Source organism: Anser anser (assembly GCF_964211835.1).
Source record: "Anser anser genome assembly, chromosome: 13".
NCBI lineage: Eukaryota > Metazoa > Chordata > Aves > Anseriformes > Anatidae > Anser > Anser anser.
In genome coordinates, this window is record NC_139734.1 from 23,068,185 (window position 1) to 23,088,521 (window position 20,337).

A 20,337-nucleotide genomic window follows, 5' to 3' on the forward strand; every position below is an offset into this window, starting at 1 on the left:
CAGCGCGCAGGCTCCTGGCCCTCGGCCTGCACTGAGACACGGCCACACCAAGGGCTCCTCTGCCGTGTGCACCGGCATACACCTCGCTCTCCCTTCCCTTCCAGCTGAGACTGTGCAATATTTGGCACGGATATGAGCCGCTGCATAACCTGAGCACAGCACAGATGTATGAAGGAGAAGGTGCCATAAAAGCCCCATGAACAACAGAGTGGTTTGAACACACTGATTTCAGCTACCTTAAGTAGCTTTGAATATACAAAGACTTTTTTTTTTTTTTTTAATTTCAGGATCTTTTACGTTCTTCATTTAAGAACAAGCTGAAATATTTGCAATCCACTGTTCTTTATTTAAGATAAATGCACTATCTTTTTGTTTTATCAAGTTTAACACTGGAATGATTTTTTTCTCCTTCTCCTTCCAGCAAACAACAGAGACACTCCGTTGCATTACTGCAAAGCACAGGCTCTCTCACCTTGCAAACCTGTATATACAGTTCTAAACTTCAGCCATACTCTCATATTACACCCAGTAGCCCTGTTCTTTGCAAAGTAAATCAGGCAGATTTTCCGTAAAAGGGGGATGTTGGCAGCTTGTCAGGCTCAGATATACTTACTGATCTGATGGTACCTCAGGTGTATGCCTAAAGAAGAGTGTTCCCCTTCCCTGATGATCCAGATATGTTTGCATACATGTAGGTGAGAAATTAGTTATAAAGGTGCTCAGTACTCTCCTGCTACATCAAACAGCCACAAGAATCCCAGAAGATCAGCCCAGATACCACTGGTCCACGAGACCACTGGTCCACGAGACCACCAGCCAGCTGGTCCCACGAGATCAGCCCTCTCCAACCGCTGTAGTTCCCTGCCTTGCACCACGATGCACTGCTGCACCACTGCCTCCCTTGCTGGTAATACCCTTCCTCACGGATCTGGCTCACTCCTTTTCCAAGTTCATGCCAGGCAGAAAGATGCTCCTGCCATCACCGAGTTCTTCTGCGCTCATCCCTTAAGACTGCAATTAAGTCAGGAGCAGAGGAAGTACAAGGACAGCAATTCTCCGGTCTCAACTAAAAATCAAGATTTATGGATAAAGATGTGTTGCTCAGTCCAGAGTTAGCTAAAAGCCTGTTGCCACAGAAATTGTTGTGCCTAGCGTAGCTTTTTCTTCCAGAAAGCAAAGTAATCTGTACAAACAGATGGACTAAGATTTACAATTGTGAATGTGACAATCCATTAAATACCTTTTGGATGAGAGGTCCTCATATTTCACTGCATAAATCAAATTCTAATAGTTGGGGAAAAGGCCAAGCTTTCTGAGAATACAAATCCTGCAGGGGCTCGTGTAATTACAGGGCTTCTGGTGCTTTCCTGTGAAAGCTCTGCTACCAGCTGCTGTCACAAACTGGAACACGGCACAAGCTGAGCCGGCAGATTTGGTACTGGGACCACTCTGGAGTTCCTAGTTGATGCTCCCGTTAAAAATAATCAAACACGGCACAGCTGTTAAGTTCTCAGGAACTAATAATAAGTCACTATTAATAAAAGATATTTGCAAAGTAGTGTTCTTAATAATCACCCATATTTACCAAAAGAATGAGGAAAACAAAACCAGTCTGTCTCCATTGTGACAGTGCATTCTTCAGCATGGACTCTCCAGCTCGTCTCTCAGGGCAGCAGTTCCAGCAGACTGGGGTAGCCAGAAAGGCCTGCTGGCTCTGCGTGGGAGGCTGGCTGCTGGAAGAGCAAGAGGGAGGCTCTCCAGGGAACCAAAAACAGTGGTCTGCAAGTGAAAACATTAGCCAGCCAGAGACAACCATGGAAGCTTCAGGTGTTGGCAAACTAATATGTGCAGGCAGCAGCTGAGGAGACGATCTAGCAAGAAGGCTGGAGCCAGCCAAGGCTAAGTGACTATCTTTAAAATCAAACAACTGTAGGACTGTGCAAGGTTAAGAAGTTATATTTAAAGACGCTTAAGTCCAGCAAGAAATGTTGGATTCTTGTTGGATTAAATGATGTTTAATTGTTTGACTCTCTGGCAACAAAACCAAACCGTGACACGCAGCAGCGCTGGTGCTGGTGGCCCTGGGCACCCAAAGAAGCACCACGGCACGGGGCCAAAGGGAACTTGTCTGCGGAAGGCAAGGGGAGCGAAAAGCAATACGCCTGGCAGGCAGAGCAGGAGGCAGGCTGTGCCAGGAGCACCTGTGATTTCAAAGGTCTGCCTATTCCACCTTTTTCTCTTTCCACTGACTTTTGAGGCCAAGAATACCCAAAGGGTAGGGAGAAACCAGGCACCGAGGCAGGAACATGATGGTGCTGCAGTCTTTTGCAGATCCAGGACTTTTGTATGCTGTCAGATCAGCCAGGAGGAGGAGAAGAAAGAATTTTAAAACATAGTAATGGCCTTTGAAAGCAGCTCACTTTAACTTGCAGTCCTTCATACTTGTGTCGGGAAAATTAACATCTATAAGGGGTGGATGTACTTTTTGTTCACCAAATCTTTGTTTTGTAGGAGAAGGAGGAAAGAAGAGAAGTCCTCTTTCGTAGGCTGTAAATGCCCCTAGCAGCAGAGGTGCAGCAGAGCTTGCTGGCACACTGAGTCCAGCCCTTGTGGGTTCCTCAGCACCTGGACACCAAGGTGGGGTGACAGGGAGGGACAGGCAAATGCCAGTTCTGATTACAAAAATGAGGCTGTCAGCCTTGCAAGTGAACAAGTCCACATCAGAGCTGGAGAATCTGCACGATGGGTTTTAGAGCTTGCCTATACTTAACCTGGACAGCTTGGGCAATGAAACAGCTGACATTAGCAGATCAGGAAAATATTCACGTCTTTTCTATAAACTCTTCCAGAATCATTTTGGAAGAACTTGTTGGGCTTGAGCAGGAAAAAATAAAAATAAAATAAAAAAATCTATCAAACATTTTGTCAAAGCAGGAGTCATCTGCCCTACTGAAGACTACATGAATCCCTCAGTATGTTTCAAAATGGAAGAGGAGTCAATGTTAAAACTTTTCATTTTAATTTTTTATCACTTTCTGATTCTTCTCAAGCCAGTGTATGTCTATAAAACCTTTTTAAATATCCCAGAATTATTACCAAATAAGTACAATAGTGTATCAAGCAAAGAATATGATAAAACAAAAAACTACGTGTCTAGTTATTCTCCATTCCCTTTGAGGTGATCTGTTTGTGCTGCTCTTCAGCTCACAGTACATGCTTCTCCGACCTTTCCAAAGCCGCTGATACCAGCAACAGGGAGGAAACAGAGGCAGAAGAAGGATGTCTTTTCTCACTGGGTAAGCTTTGCAATCTGCTGTTGCAAAATGTCTCCAAAGTGCCCTAAGGTTTTCAAAGATATGTTTTATGGGCTTTAAAACACAAGAACATACTGAAATATCAGCTTTCAAAATTACTCCTCAACTTTAAGAAGGAAATGTCTCGCTGGAAAATCACCAGCTACATTCAATATTTATAAACAAGTCTGATTTATTGTTTATTCCGCAAAATAAAGATGCTATCCATGTACCTCAGGGTAACATAAGATGAAATCCCACACCCACTAGATCTAATTATTCAATACACGACATGCATTTACATTACATTTTCTTGCTGAAGACTGCTGTGCACAAAACTGTGAAAAGTTCTGCTTCTGCTTCCACCCCATCACTAGGTTAAATCCAGAGAAACTGCCTCCCATTAATTTCTGCATAAAACCCCCCTAAGTCATTTCTGAACTTGGAAATTTCATGAAGGACACAGTGAAGGAAGCAGGGAAGACAGGCAAACAGAAGCAAACCTGCAGATTTGGTGGAAAGCTGCAGCCCCCCAGGACTGAATCCTGTTGTCTACAAGAGCTGGAAGCCACAGCCTCCTGGCTTTTCAAGCCGCCAGCTCCTCCCTCTTTCCCAGCCACCCGGTTTTTTAATTTGTCTCTTGCCATTTACCGAGGTTGCAGCCGCGCTTCCCTCCGCCGCCTGCAGACCAAGCCTGGCGGCGTGGTGCCAGCACCCGCGGCCGCAGCTTCGCTTCCCCCGCGCTGCCCAAGTCCCACCAGGGCCAGCCGCCTGCCCTCCTGTTTGCGAAGGGGGCACCTCTTACTTGCCATCACCAAAAGAAAAAAAAAGCCCATAACAGGGATTTTATTCCATGCAGAAATACCTCCCAGGCATGCAAAAGAAAAACAAACAAACAAAAATCCTTTCAGAAGGAACTGAAGGAAGTCTCTTTGAAACCAGCAAACCTCTGCTCACGGACATGCAGAGGCACTGCTGCCTGACGCAGCACTGGACCAGGAGGAAATGTGTTTCAGCACCTGGACGCTCAGCGCAGGAAGCTTTCTGATGGAAAGCCAGCAAACAGCTCCCAACTATGCACGCGCTATCAGTCTGTCAAACAAAGCCTGCCCCACGAAATACAACAAAGTGGTATTTGGAACTGCAAAAGGATTTAATTTACATTTTTATCTGCTCAAGGGAAAACCAGACAGAGCTGCCGAGAGCATTTCCAGCAGGAGGCAGCTCCCTCCCCACTCCTCACTGCGGGCACATTTGCCGCACGGTCTCATCCAGGGACAGGCGAAGGGCTGCTGTGGGCAGGATCACGCCTCGGCAGAACTGCTACCAGACCCCAGGCAACCAAACACTTCTAACCCTCTGCAACACCTCGAAGCTTAGAAAGTAAGAAGAGGTGTAAATACTGTTAAAATTCATAATGCGACACAACCAAGAGAGGGAATGACAACACAACGTATGCCTTAAGAACAGTGCGAATAGCGCAGGCTGCTACCTCTTTTTCTCCCTCTTTCTCCATCCTCCTCCCCACACCAGGCAACTCACATCCCTCATCTGCAGGACTCCCACTGCACACGATGGAGTCCACCCCGATGTTAAGAGGAATGCTCTGGCACTCGTTAGATGACATGTACTATTTCACCAACAATTTATCTGTCAGACAGCCAAGACTCCACTTACTATAAATCAACAATAACTTGCTGACTTAAACAGGCATCTGTTATTTACTCTGGCTGCACAGCCAATTCATTTGGCCTTACACAGAATTGGTGTATAGCAGAAGCAGGCTTATAAATGATTTACTTGGGAAAACATGCCAAACATTATTTATTAATATTATTTGAGTGTCCTATTACAGCAACAGGATGTTGTTGTCCTCTGTAGCACAGCCCTGATTCTTCTCTGAACTAGTGCTGGCAAGTTGAAAGGAGTCACTCCTGGCATGAGTGACGGAAGAAGGAAAATGAGACTCCAAAAACATACAGGATAATGCTGGAGTTAATTTAGAAGCTCAGATAGACCAGTGAGCATCCACCAGTTTGGGCCCTCCTCTCCTCAGACCGTGACACAGGATGCAGGAGGGAAGGCTCACGCCAGGACAAGGCCAAGCCAAGCACCGATGCACAGCGCTGGCCAGGAGCTGGAGCCACGCTGCTGCCCTCTGCCAGGGAGACCGCAGCCTGCAAGGCAGAGCCCGGCCGTGTGTGGCCACTGGGTGACAGACGTTAATGTGAGGGGGAATTGTGACTTGGGCTCATCGCTCCAGAAAACAAGTCAGGGGCATTCTGAGCCGGACAGTTCCACAATGAACAGCCTCACTGTGCTGCCGAGGAATCGTGACTCTTAACTGCAGTTAGAAACCAGACATTGCAGACCCACCTGCCCCGGGAAGCAGATGGATGAGGTCCTTCTATGTGCTAATTACCAAGGAAAGAGTGCAAAGACCCTGATGTTGAGAGCGGACATCTGGGTTCACACTTATCTCTGAAGAACCTGGCCCTACAGAGCTGGCCATGAAGGAAAAGTTCCTTCCACAAGCCCTGGGGAGAAGGATCACAGACACCAAGGTCAGAGCATGGGTCTTGATGGACAGACGGCTCTGCTGTACAAGAAGTACTGCTGTTCTGCAGGTACTGAGGTAAGTGACCCTCTGAAAGGGATGCGAGAGAGGAAAAGCATCCCCTAAACATGGACCTGTGAGGCTGAGACTGCAGGAGGGCTGATGGGACCTTACAGCAACCCTGAGGGTCAAGAAGAAAAGAGAAGCAGGAACTGACTTCTCCGAGGTCTAACCAGGTCACTGTGATAACCAAGAATTGAAAAGGATTGTGTTTTGGCAAAATGTAAAGTGGATTTACAAAGAAATCAATTTATCTTTGAACGTTCTCCCTTTTGTTTAAGTTCCTCCTAAATTTAAGAGATCTTAGAAATCCACCACACTTTGTCACCAGTGCTCTTCTCTCTGTCCCCTTTGCTTAGCAGATTCCCCAAATCAAGCAAGGCTGCTGCAAATGCTTCCAGCACCCCTGTGTTAATGACTTCACTGCTGATAAGAGAACTCCGGAGTCTTTGGCTCTTCAGCCACTTTGGTGGAGAAACCCAGAACCTGGAGGTGGGAGTGACTGTCCCTCCTCTCTCTGTGCGTTACCTTCAGCCGCCCGTTTGAAGAACACCTTGCAGCTCCCGCACGTGAGGGCTCCATAGTGGCACCCCGACGCTTCATCGCCGCAGATCAGGCAAGTCTTCTGAGGTGGAAAGTAATAGTCAATGGGCAAGACATGTTCGCGGCCAGTCTCCAACCTGCAGAGTAAAGAGAAACAGGACAAGGGAAGGGGTCAGCAAATGAAGTCAGGACAAGCTATTGGTGAGCACAGTGGATGACACTTTGCAGAATGTTGATGGCAAACCCCCAAATTTCCATGCCACGACAAGCAAGGACTGATCAGAAAGAAGGCAGAAAATTACTAAGGCGGGTCTACCTCTGAACACACAGGAAGACCACTCGGGAGTGCCTCTCCTGCCACCATCCCCAAGTACCACATGTGACAACACGTGGCAAAGTACAGGCACGGTGACAGCACAGCCCAGAAAGGGAAGATGACTAGAAGTGGCTGTTGCAGTGTTCATGTAAGTTTGACTTCTATAATAAGGCTTATACATCAAAGAAGGGCTTTGCACGTTCATTAGGCTACTTGATCCAACACCATTAGGGTCATTGTTGTCGCATCACCACAGATGAATTTATCCTTTTGATTTTTAGTTTAAACAAATTATTTTTTACAGACCTATCAGACTTAAATGCTACTCTTCTCTTCTTGCAAAATTCCTACCCATTCCCTCTTTGAATCCCCAGCAATGGCTGGACTGAACTTTTTTTCCAGGATGCCTTCCTCATCCATGTGACTACTAAACACAGTCAGAAGCCTCTGGTGAAAACATTAGGCATTTGCTCTGAAAGTGTCCCAGCAAACTCCTCTTTATACCCATGCCATGACTAAAGGTACTGTGCCTCTGCTTCCCCCAGTTACATGCAGCGCATTGGGAATATCGTCACTGGGGTCCTGGCCCTGCAATGGCCCCGTGGCCAGAGCACAGCACTGCCCAGCTGGCCAATAGATGCCAAAAAAAAAAAAATACACTCAGATCCAAAATAATAAAATGTACAGGGTTTGACATGTAATCATTATGATTACATGCTGGAAGTGGGTCAGTGTGGATTATTTAGCGTCACATTTTCCACTGACCAGCTCCGTAGTCTGAAAGATCCATTTGGGGTTGTAATTCTGCATTGTGGGAAACAAGGATGGGGATGGAAACCAGCTTTTCGCAGTGCACAGAGAGGCCTGGGGTCCTCTTTGCCTGTTGCTACTTTCCCTTACCCCCAGGTTTGACATAAGCTCTTCCAGGTTCTGCGGGGGAAGCCCACAGAGCCTCCTGCAGCCCTTGTCCTTCCCAAGCAGATCCCAACAGAAGGCCAGGACTGAGAGGCCTGAGAAAGGGGACAACCGGCTGCGCTCACAGCAACTCGGGGACACCCCGAGTGACCCCTTCCTACCTGGCCACCTAGCTGTCATGTCTCCCTTATGCACCTGCACGCCCGAAGCCTCTTGCAGACAGCTGGTCCCGAGCCTGCCACCTCCCTTGTGGCACTCGGGGTGCATTGCCACACAGCTGCTCCATCAGATATAACGGGGAGCTGCTTTTCGAAAGGCACGGTGACAGGAGAGGTGCTTATAGGAATTACAAGTCACGGCGCGTCTAGGCAGTGTTGGAAGCAATAATGTTTTAAGTTATTTACTAAAACTGACTTTGTGTAAAAACACCGGGCTAGGCAATTAACTTCTAATCATCAGTAGGTCACGGCAATTTTCCGGTCAAAAATATCTCTGCTTTTGGTTTCTGGTGTAGTTTGAATGCCTGCAAGACAAGATCCCAGAAACTGTATTAAGAGTGGATGTGACAGTGCCGGGACTTCTTGTGAAAGACCTTTATACTCGGAAACGTCCCATTCGGATGAACGAACAACAGATGAAACCAAAATCCAGTGAAAGAGAAGACAGGCCTCTGAGAGATGTCAGCCTGAACTCGTATCATGAATCTTCTGAAAATTCTTGCAACTCTTGGAACGAGGGGCTCAGCACCAGCAGAGATCCCGGGGCAGGGGAATGCTGTCCCGGCCGGCAGCCCCCCGTCCCCGAGCTCTGCAGGCAGCTCTCCCTTTCTGTATGTGACTCAGGCCAGGGGACATCCGACATACAGAAAAAGCGGCTGGCCAGACAAAAGAAAGATCCGTGTTATTTGTCTGCCCTAATCACCAGTTTTTCCACTTGAATTTGCATCTCCTCAGTCATTCGCAGTTGGCTGCACTACTACCCGCTGCTCACCTTGCCTCCGAGGCAGGCACCGGGAGGCAAAGCCGTTGCACACCTTCCCCTGGGCCAGCCTCACAGGTCACGGTGTTCCCAAACACGGGGAGATTTTGCAGCCTGCGCTCACACGCAGCAGTCCCAGACGCGTTAGTGAAGCTACTTGGAGCGGTAGAGCTGAAGGATCAATAACCCTTGAGGAGAACTGTGACAGGGACAACGACACACTCACTAAGAGCAGCTGCCTGGTTATAATCTTTTGTTTAGATATTTTAATCCTGGCAATAAGAGCAGCTTCACTGGTTCAGAATATCCATTCTCTTTTGTTCAGCCTCCAAAGAGACACAAATTAGACTGAGGAGAGAGAGGCTGCAAATGAGAAAAAAAGCATGTCCTCAGGAGCAGGTGAAGATTTTGATTGGTTTAAATTATACCACAAGCTGAAAAATACTTGAGAATGCAGACAGATCTCAAGGGACTGGTGCTATTATTACACAAACAAATAATTGGGATCTTTAATTTCAAGCAAAAACCTAGCTCTATTAGTGTAGTACCAGTGCGGTTTGCCTTTCACATACATAAGGGCCATGTTTGTTGAAGTATGTCTGTCTTTAACGAACCCCTCATCTAAAAAGTAAAGTATGAAATGGTACAATTACTTGGTGAGATCAAAACCAAAGCTCTTCTCTGTCCTCTGATCTTGTTGTCATTTGTGTCCTTCAAAAATGCTGCTATCTTATATTCCTCATATGAGAGCTATGCAGATCCTACCTAGATTGTAGGTTAATAACTGAACAGCAATTTTATCCTCTGTTCTTAAGGCAAGAAACATTTTGAGTGATTTTTCATCTTTTTAGCAGCAACAATCAGAATCGGTGACTCATCTGTAGATGCTACTAAACTATCCTTCCCTGACAATCTCAATTTCCAAGGCTTTTCTTGAATTACTGATTAAATAGAGGAGATCACAGAATCACAGAATCACAGGATCACAGAATATCCCAAGCTGGAAGGGACCTACAAGCCCCATCGAGTCCAACTCCTGGCTCCACACAGCACCACCCCAAAACTAGACCCTGTGTCTGAGAGCGTTGTCCAAATGCTCCTGGAACTCCGGCAGCTCGGTGCCGTGCCCACTGCCCTGGGGAGCCTGTCCCAGTGCCTGACCACCTCTGGGTGCAGAACCTTTCCCTCACACCCAGCCTGACCCTCCCCTGTCCCAGCTCCGTGCCGTTCCCTCGGGTGCTGTCGCTGTCCCCAGAGAGCAGAGCTCAGCGCCTGCCCCTCCACTCCCCTCGGGAGGGAGCTGCAGGCCGCCATCAGGCCTCCTCCCCTCTACATACAGTTGGCTACAACATACCAGCCATGGTTTAGGCAAGTCCCGATGCAAAAACCATCTCCTGTCTTGTCTGTCTGCCTGCCCTCCCAGCACGATCCCACCGCCCTGTGCATGGCAAGGTCCCCGAACCCGCTTCGTTCCGCCCCGCAGCTACGCAGGGATCCTACCCAACAGAGCCTTGGTGTGCAGTTTTAGGTGCTACCGCAAACGCTACTAAGAAATAACCAACAGGATGAAACGAAAGCTTTGCTAAGAACGTCCTACTCATCCCACATCTTTTTAGGTTCCAGCAGTTTTAATCTCATTTAATGATCTGTTTTCCATAAGGCCTTCTCTGTTATTTGTACTGTGTGCTTCAGATGGGAAATAAGCAAAAGGGACTCTCACAGGAGCAGCTGTTGTGATGAAAGAAGGAGGAACCTAAAAAGACCTTGGAGTATTTTTGAGGCTTAATTATTTCAAGCTGCAAAGTAGGTTAGCAATTAAGGCTTGAGTACCATGGGACTGACACAACACATTTTTAAATAGCTAGTTCTCCCTGCTAAAAGTTGTGCAAGTACCGATACACCTTCATGCACGCATGTATCTACTGCATCTATACACGTCCACCTACCCACGAAAGCCGTTCAGCAGAGCGTCCAACAGGCGCTCAGCTTTCTGTGCAAGCACTTGTGTCCTGAAGTGCTCGGCCAGTCACATTCTTACTTGCCCTCTTAGAGATGGAAATTAGAAGGGACTGGCATACATTAAAGGTTAATCCTGGCTGTGAGACAAGCTCATCCCCAGCATAACGCTGCTGCCTTAAGGGGATTTACACCAGAGAAGCATCTAGCCTCCAGTGCCCATCATGTCTGAAGATTGATGTTGCAACAGCTGCTCTTCGGAGAAGACAACAGAGCTGAACTGCGAGCCTGGAGCCTGCAGGAGCAACGCAACCTCTAACACGCTCCTGCGCCTGTGTGGTGAGCGGTCACTGCCCGCCAGCTTGAAAGGATTTGCCTGGGAATGTTCTGGGTTTTAAAAAGATGCCAATTTGCCTTTTCTTTTCCATCTTTAGAGAGAAAATAGTAAGAAAAATGTAAGATAAAAGGTGGGTAAGAGAGCCGGAGCCGTGACAACGGCGCCTTTAACGATCTATTTTCCAATCAGTTTCCAAGAGACCTTTTAAGGGAGTTCTCAAAATACGTCCGTAGTGACACCATTCTGAGCCAGCACGATGGCCGCAGCGGAGGATTTATGGGCAGAGTCCCTGCACCTTGCCTTGCGCAGGGTGCTGAGCTGCCAGCAGAGCCTGCAGCTCGGAGCAAGGCGGAGGAAGGGCTGCGAGGCAGGGCGCTCACCGGGTGAACCTCGGAGCGCTTCCTGCCAGCACCTGCTGGAGTTCACCCACCCCACAGAGCTACAGAAATACTGAGGTCTGATGAAAGTAAGTACTGAGAGCGTGGTGGAGGGCTCCAAAACACAGAAATGTAGTTTGCACGATATATGGCAAGTGTCACGCTGCCTCAGAAACCCAAAGAAGGGAGATAGCAGCGTGCACGCAGACACAACTTGCAGCAGTGACGTCGGGCTGAGATTCCAGCCCCGTTCACCACTTGAAGGCCAAGGTCAGAGCTGCTCACAAAGGAACCCAGCATTTTTCAGAGGAGAATCAAAACAACCTCGCTATCTCTCTTACTGTTACAGGGAGAATTTTACTGTCATTTCAGGAGGGTTCTTTAAGGAAATGAACAGGGTCTGTTGAGCTCAAGCCACATGCAAATATTTCTGTAGAATAGCAATTATAACTCTGCAAAGCAAGCATTTGCTTGTCAATAGTTAATTTCACCTAACAGCCTCAATTTCACAACACACCCAGGAAACCAAGGGCAGTTGTGGATAAGACAGAAGTCAACCACTTCTCATAACTCCCCAAAAAAGTCTCCATCTCAGCCATACAAGGCGCGTTCAACCCAGCAGGAACCGAGGGAGAGCTGCCCTTTCCTCCCAGTGCCCAGAGCTTCGGACTCTTGGGACAGCCCAGAAGAAGTATGATTGCTCCTTTATTGGCATGGCTTCTGCAGTCTATTCCTACCTGCTCTGAAAAGATTAATTAGTTAAGTAATTCACCATGCTAATGTAACACCATGCATATTGGTTATACTCCGTTTTCCTTCAGTCTGACATAACTGAATAAACACAATTTCCACCCACTTCACTCTTACATTTGACTAAATTTCCCATGCTAAAATTGCTCTCACAGTTGCAGCTGAACTACCCACCAGACTGAAATGATGAGTTACAGCATTGTTTTTCACACGGCTGTGCTTTGACGGTTGGCAAAATCTCATCATTGCATCAGCTCGTTCCTTGAACAGCACAGTTTTAACTGTTTGCAACAGTAGGCTTGGGACTTGTTCCGGGATTTAACTGCACTGTGCAGAAATAAGTCTACTAAAGCATGAGGTGCTGGATTTGCAAGCACTGGGACCCAGCTGGGGTGGCCAGTGGAAAACCCCTAAACAGGTCTGGCCTGCCCAGTCCCAGCTGCTGCTGTGCACCCCAGCCAAGCACCACGACCATCCTTCTGCAGCGAATCCCTCAAGCAGAACGCTCTTCAGGCCATGCACCTTGCCCTCTGGGGAGAGCAGCTGGTGGCTCTGCACCTTTACAGTGCTGTACCTAAAAATCAGTCTGGCAAAAATGCTCATGAGGACACCAAGCTGTGAACTGAAGGTGCATTTGCACACAGACTTGTATGACTCAGAATTTTTCCCAGCCATTTCAACTAATGTCATGTCTGACAGACATATGGTGATGTTATCAGTAGTAAATGCTGCTTTTAAAATGGCATCTTCCGTACATGATATTTTCAAACAAAATATTTAAAATAACTGGCTTCCTGTCAATGGAGTTAGGCAGCTCATGCCTGGACAAAGATCTATGAATCACATCTGTGTGCAAGAACAGCGTTTAGCTAAGAGCACAATCGTACATTTCAGGCATGAGCCTTACGTCATTTTGCACATTCCCCTCTCACTGCTGCTGGCTCCAGCCAGAGCTGCACTGAATCTTTAATGCATCGCCACCAAGCTGTGCTGATTCTGATAACAAGGTCTGCCTAGAAAGCATCCCACTTTTAAAATGCTGTGAGCCGTTTAATCTAAAAACATGCAGCCTTGTACACTGAATTTATTTCCCTCTTTCTAAATAGCCTTGAATATGTTTCTAAACTGACCGTGCCTTGTTTTCATGTATAACTACTGGAGGCGGAGAGGCAAGATAGCATCTCTGAGACAGCAGAGCATTGTGCACAGCATGAACAACAGGACACGTCCGGGTAAACACATATGGGAACTTGATCTTCATTTTGATTTAAATAAGCATTAGCAGATGGCAATGGGTTTTCCAAACACCCCTGGCAGTGAGAGGGCAGGCAGAACCAGCACACCTCCAAGAGAAGGTCCTGCAAGCAATCGCTCCTCGCAGCACCGCGTGGGGCTGGCGGAGATGGCAGTACACAGGTAGCTTGGTCGAGGCTGCCTCCCGGCTCTGCTGAGAAAAATAACTTTAAAGAGGCCAGCTGCACAAATCCATTCACAAATCTCCTAAACCACTATTATTTTTTTAACTTCACATGCCTTATTTACTGATTTGGACTGTTTATTGTTCACACATTGGGTCCTATCCGCCTCTGAAACCCTACCCCTACTGGAATAAGGCCCAGGCAAGCCCACGGCTCTTTTTCATTGTGTTTTCATTTGCACAGAAAACACCTGCCATTTGCTGTGCGGGACTGCCTTTGCATTGGCACACCAAAAAGCCACCTAGACCAACTGAACTATCCCACACCTACTGATGGATACGGACGGGGTTCACTCTATAACCCAGACGACTGGGGAAGCTCCTGACCTTAGCTACAACCACTGGCTCTCACCTTTTGGGCATCCCTCAGAAAGAAGCAGAAAATGGAAAATGACATTAAAAAGGTGAAAGGAGGCAGGTACCCTCTACCTGAACGACAAAGCCTGGGCAAAACCCCTCTGCAGCCTTCATATCGCACGGGTGGCAGACATCTGCGTCTTGGGCATAGCACTGAGAGCAACACTTCTGCTTCACAGCCCCATCTCTATCCAGTGAGCTCAGGGAGCAAGTTAAATAAATCAGCTCACAGAAGGAGAAGATGAAACACTTGATTTCACCAGGCAGAGGAGGGATCTACTAAAACAGACAGGCATAAACCTATTGCAAAGTTAAAGATGAGAACTCACCTGACTACTAACACGAACGGGACAAAAAGTGAAAAAGGAGCAGTACGAGCGTGCTTCAGCCCTGACTAGCAGCCCTGAGGTCGTCAGAGCCGTACACCATATCATCCCGGTGACTGCAGAGTCACCTGGAATCTCCAAGGACAAGACCTTGGTTTCTTTGGTGCACACAGAGCCCTACTTACTTCCCAAGGAAACTGTCTGTCCTGCATAATATTTTTAAGTTAGTTGAACCCACACCGTAATCTTCAGTTATCAAATCCATCTCCTCTGCCAACAAAAAGAAAATGCAGCAATACAGAAAATCACAAATAACGAGATAGTGCCGATCCATACGTTTCATCCTCGGAGAGACATTGCCCTCTTGCCACAGGGAGTACCGGCTTGAAAATCCCCTAGGAAGCATCCTGACTGTTATTTTGCTTGGCAAGGCACTGTGGGCTCGTAGTACCACGGACTAACACTCAGCTTTTCTAGGAGGACATTAAGCCTTCCCTCTTCAACACCGAGGTTCAGTGAACTTATCAAACACAGCAGCAGGTGATGTGCATTCCTTGGCAGAATTAATGTATTAATCTCACAGATTAATACAAGTGCAGGAAAAATGGGAGGGGGGGCACACACCTCCTGGGGGTGAGCTGCGCACACGCAATGTGCAGCGAGAAGCACGCTGCGTGTTTTGGTGACGCTGTGCGCGGTGGCAGAGGGGCCAGCAGCGCGCTGCTCCCCGCAGCAGAAGGGATGTGTTTGGCAGAGCACCCCCAGCCCCAGCAGAGCCAAGGAGCGCACCCGCCCCGGCCGCTGAGCAGGAGGAGGGCAGGCGGCAGCACGAGGCGTGCACATTTGCCAGCCGCAGGGCAAGAAGCGCCAAGCCCCGGCTGCTCACACTTCTGTGCACTTCTGCTTTCCCTGCGGTGTCCTGCCCAGCAGAACCCCGCTGTGCTGTGACCGGCAAGGATCTCCCCTCTTTGCTGTAACTGAGCACAAGCCTTGCTGCCGCACCAAAAATATCTCCCGGATGAGTTCCCGCAGCATGAGCTGCTCTGGAGAGGAGCTCGCAGCAGCCTGCCGAGCACCCAGCTCGAGGTGTCAGCACCGGGCGGGCCTGGCAGGGCCTCCAGGCCGGCGAAGAGGCCAGCCGGCAAGGGAGCGCGAGCAGACGCAGTTGGCGTCCTGGGTGCAGCGAGGCTGCCTGATGTGAACCGGCCACTTGGTCCCCAAGGTATCTCCACAAATCCCACGGCCAATCCACAAAGGCCTATCATGTCTCAAACTGAAAACAACACCTGCTTGACAGAGACATGATACGACACTCAGCAGCGCTGGCAAGGCTGGAAGACCGCTGTGAGTGCCGCAGTCAGACACCCTGCTCACCTTTGTGCTCGGGCAAGGAGAGTGCCCCCTCCAGCCTGCTGACACCTCTCCCTGCAGTGCAGGAGCACTGAGGGCCCCGCCGCCCAGGCTGGCTTTAGACAGAAGCACGTCAGCGGCAGCCTGAGCCCCCCCGGGCAGGGCGGGAGCTCTCCCCTCGCCTCCTGGCTGCACCCAGGGGAGCGCAGCGTGCCCACGGCCGCATCCAGCCCACGCACGGCACAGCCCAGGCCGCCCAGTGCCCGAGAGGTGGCCGCCAAACCACCAAGCACGGTCCAAGAGGGCCCCCCCCGGGCTTACGTGGGCGGTGGGGTCGTGGGAGCGTGTCTGCGCTCTGGAGGAGGGCAGGTATGGGAGCAGGGCTCGCTCCGTGCTCCTGCCAAGGCCTCGGGCCAACGGGAAAAGCCAGTAAGGTACCGTGGAAAGAAAACCGAGGTGGACTGGCTTAAATCAGGGCTATACAGAACTTCAAATGCAACAAGGAGCCCTCTACTTAAATACCTGATTTTAATTTTTTGGAATGATTTTCCCTAGGAATGCATTCAGCAGTGTTCCCTACGTTCATATTTTCATTTTGCAATGCGTTGAATGTGTTCTCTTTAAACAGAGCCGTACTGATGTCTCCACAGAGGATGTGGCAGCTGTTTTCGTTAAAAAGATCCACCTCCTGTTTAGCAAATATGTATATATAATTTGAAGTAATGACACGACTTTTGATTTCCCGTTCTGTAACTTGGAAAATGGTGTATGGCACATTTCTTATTTATTAAAGCTGGATAAATGTTTTAATTGTGATATGTGTCAAGTTGCATTCAAATGTGTCTATAAAATTAAAAGAAATGTGAAGATTTTAAATTGTTCCTCCAGTAAGTCAGAACTAATTTTGTCAGAACACACTGTATTTCAAATTAACTGACTGCTGAAGCCAAGTAAGACTTATTTGTAAACTGTGAACTGCACTGACTCGTCTTTTTCTAAGGTTCTCCAAGATTTAATAGCCAAAACATAGCACTGTTTCATGCTTCATTCTTTACACAGGTTGGAAGAAAGCCTCCCGGGTTTTCTGTCTTTTTCAACTCCGAGTAGGTCTCAGCTTTGAATGACCAGCCTTTGAACTGACTTGGCTGAATAAATGGGATTTTCTGTGACCACTCGACTACTGTCAGGAGCTGGTTTAGCAACGCAATGAACACCTGATGCTGACTTCTCCTGGGAATCTGGCCTCGTCCGAGACTTCAGCAACAGCAGTGCACCACCTACCATTATATTTTATTGACCTTCTGTGAGTTGAATAGATTCTAGTAAACATAGGTTTCCTTCCACATTCTTTTGTAATGAGAAAGTAGGAATAAGGCTCCACACCTTGCCCCACGTGCAGCATGGGCTTAACAGCATTCCTCTTACCCTGCAGTTTAAGGAAGATAAACTGTTCTATCAGCTCTGCAGGTGGAGACGGTATCTGCCGCTCTTCCTGTGGGAATTGGTGGAAATTTGTATCGATAATCCCACTCCCTGGTTATCACCCTGCCGAACGGTTCCGTGCATGCAGGGGCTGCAGAACCGAGCCCTCTACAGCAAGTTCAGACCTCGGACAACAAGTACAACTCCCACCGCAGGAAGGCTCCGAGCCTGGCTGCTGAGGGATGTCAGGATTCACTTCCAGGCTTGGGTATTGAAAACACACAGTATTTTCCCCACTTCATTCGGCAGTGAAATTATTGCTAAGGAAACCAGTGCCACAAATTCTGCATTTTTGTTTCTCTATTGGGTGAAGCATGAGTTGAAAATGGGCGGATGGCAGATGATGGAGGAAACCAGCATGGAAAAAACAGATCACAAATAGCATTTAAAGCCGAGGCAGCTGACCCGGCAGGCACACCAGGCGAGCAGGACCTGCTAGCACGGGCAGAGAAGCAGCAGGGCAGCATGACTGCCCCCCCGAGGGCTGCCGCTCGCACCCGTGCTCCCTGAGGTGACAGCACCCTCCTCCTGCCCCGGGAAAGCACACCAGCCCTGGGTACAGAAGGGGGAGAAGAAACAGCACAACCCAGCTCAGGGCACTGCCTGGCCCTGGCCCCGCAGCGTCGCCCCTCGAGGAGGTGAGATGCGGGCAGCGGGAGCCCCACGGGGGTCCCTGGGGGTGGCACTCGCCCCGCTGCTGGCAGCCACACGCAGGAGGGGGCTGCCCTGCCTGCAGCCGCCTGCTCTACGGTGGGAACATCAGCCGTGGTGCAGCTCACTGGCACAATCGTCTTATTTTTAGGCATGTTTATGCCAAGACCAAACCTTTGCACAGATACAGCTGCAGGGGCATAGAAAGGGTTTAGCTTATTTTGTCTGGAATGCGGTATGAACTGTATCTGCAGAATTTCTCTTTCACTCTACTGGCAAGGCACTTGTTTTCTAGAGAAGACTTCACAACTTATGCAACAATACGATCTCCCCATGTCCTCAAAGCAGACCATGCTCTGAGTCATCTCAGAGAGTAAACATGCAAATTATAACGAAGGTTCCACATGTCTATGGTCTTCTTGGCACTCTCAGCCCTGATCTCAGCCGCCAGCACAGCTACGTAGAGGCAGATCCCTCAGCAGCCTGCAGCCAGTGGCTCACTTCTAGCCACATCTTTGTGCTCCGTGGCCTTGCCTGTGCTCCGGGCTGCCCGACGGGCCGTGCCTGTCTGCAGCGCACAGCTGCAAGCACCGGCGGGCTCCCTGCGAGGATTTCACACCTCGGAGGGGTCGAGCCCGGGGGCTGAACGTGCACAGAGCTCAAGCTCACCCCAACTGCTCGCTCACCGGCCGGCTGCACCAGCACCGGCAGGACCCGGGAAGCCTCGATGAGACGCCAGCACGTTTCCGTTAGTGATGTGAGCCACAGAAAGCTGGACCCGCTGCGTCCGGGGGCTGAAGGCATTCCTTGGAAAATGAAAAGGGCAGCGGCTCTGCAACGCTGCCCCAGGAGAAACCCACGGATCCCATGGGAGCTGCTCCAAGCGACACCAGGCTGAGCGGGAGGTGAAGCCACCCCACAGGGCCGCTGCGACGCACGCACGCTGAGCGGCAGCGCTGTAGGGCAGCGAGGCTCCTGTGCCACCAGGCACGAGCGAAGCACGCTACCTGCTTCGCCTCTGCGGCACTCTCCCAAGCAGGCGGACAACAAAAGCAGCCAGGATTCATTTTCTTTTAAGCCTGCCTGCGAACCAAAACACAGATGCCAGGTCTAATTTTAGGCTGCCCAGCCTTGAGAGTGTTCTCTCGATTCTCTGTCAGGCCGGCAGCACCCTCCTCCCCCCGTCCCCGTGCCCACCTGCCCGCAGTGCCCGGGGCCGCTCCTGGCCACGAGGGGCACCGAGGCTGCCGGGCTGAGGCTGGGGGCTGCCGTGGGCTGCTCCAAAAGGAGAGGAAAAGCTGTGCCTGGCCGTGCTTTTTCAGGTCACTGCAAGATCCTGCTGCGGACTCCGGAGCAGCCCAGGAAGCAGCAGTTCTCTTTGCAAGTGGAAGATGGCATCCTCAGAGAAAGGCTTCCCGGCTACAGGGGACACACGAAAGCAGCAGCAAAGCAAGTAACTTGAAAACAGCAAACCAAGCTGAAAGGGCTGAGCTCCCTGGGATTGCCTCACATTTTCTGAAGGGCAGGAGCGCAGATGGACAAAGCACACACCCAGCCCAGCTCGGGGATGCAGCACCCGCGGTACCCGCATCCTCGGGCTCCTGACCGGAGCAGGTCAAGTGCTGCCTGGAGCGGCCCTGAGAGCAGCACATCCAGGCACAAGGGGAAGCGGGTGCGGGGGATCTGGCGGCTCACTTCTTGCCTTTGTGTCTGGGCAGGGACAAGCGCAGGTCTCGCACCTCCACAACCCAAATCCCACGGATGGACTTCAAATGCAAAACTCCCAACTCCACAATCCCACGGATGGACTGCTGCAGGCACTGGGGCCCTGGATGTAATGCTGCTAATACAAGAAGAGAGTGCACATACAAAAAGCATAATTTGTGTCCACAGGTATAATAAGACCCATGCCCACAAATGCACACACACACATACATGGTCAACCCAAGAAAAAATGTGGATCACCTGAAAAAATACTTGCATGTGGAATTTTTCCAGTTAGTGCACCTAGCTGCTGCCCAGCTGAAAGCAATTAACCTGATTGGCAGCCAAATTACTTTTCTCCTTTTCTCTCTTTCTAGAAAGGAAAGAGGAGCTGCAGAAAGTCTGTCCAAATACTCTCCAGCAGCATGTCAGAAATGTGCAAACTCTGATGCTGCACGTCCCAGATACCCGGGGAGGGGGAGGAGGAAAGAACCTTCGCTGGGAAATTACTGATACAAAAACTTGTTCCTGTGCTCTGTTCTCAGCACATGAGCCAAGGTCAAAGCATTTTTTCTGCCATTTCTAACTAGCAAAGAAGCTAATGCAGCTAAAATATGTAGCTCCAGTCAAACTGCTGAGGAGTCAGTGAGAAAACACCAGAAAACAAGTGAAGTATCACCTTTGGAAAGATGACAAGGAGAAGCCACCCTCTGAGGCCTTCCCCGGCATCAGAGAACACCAGGGAGAAGAGAAAGTGAAGCACCATGTTCTCCGTCCTTGTCCCATGAGCTGAACGTGCCCCAGTGCATCTGTAAAATGCATTTTGGGAAAACTGCAGCGTAGTCTCCCCACCAGCATTTCGAGGGATTGTTCCTGATGGCACTTATTCCAGGAAAAGCAGGGGGACT

The 20,337-nt window shown here is 49.5% G+C and overlaps 1 protein-coding gene across 1 annotated transcript in view; it reads right to left on the reverse strand.

Annotated features, from left to right (window-relative positions):
- Nucleotides 1–20,337, reverse strand: part of AR (androgen receptor) — a 61,747-nt gene that overhangs the window by 26,705 nt on the left and 14,705 nt on the right. The window contains exon 2 of the mRNA XM_083796860.1: nt 6,439–6,590. Within this exon, the coding sequence (XP_083652986.1) occupies nt 6,439–6,590 (152 nt within the window). The remainder of the gene's footprint in view (nt 1–6,438; nt 6,591–20,337) is intronic.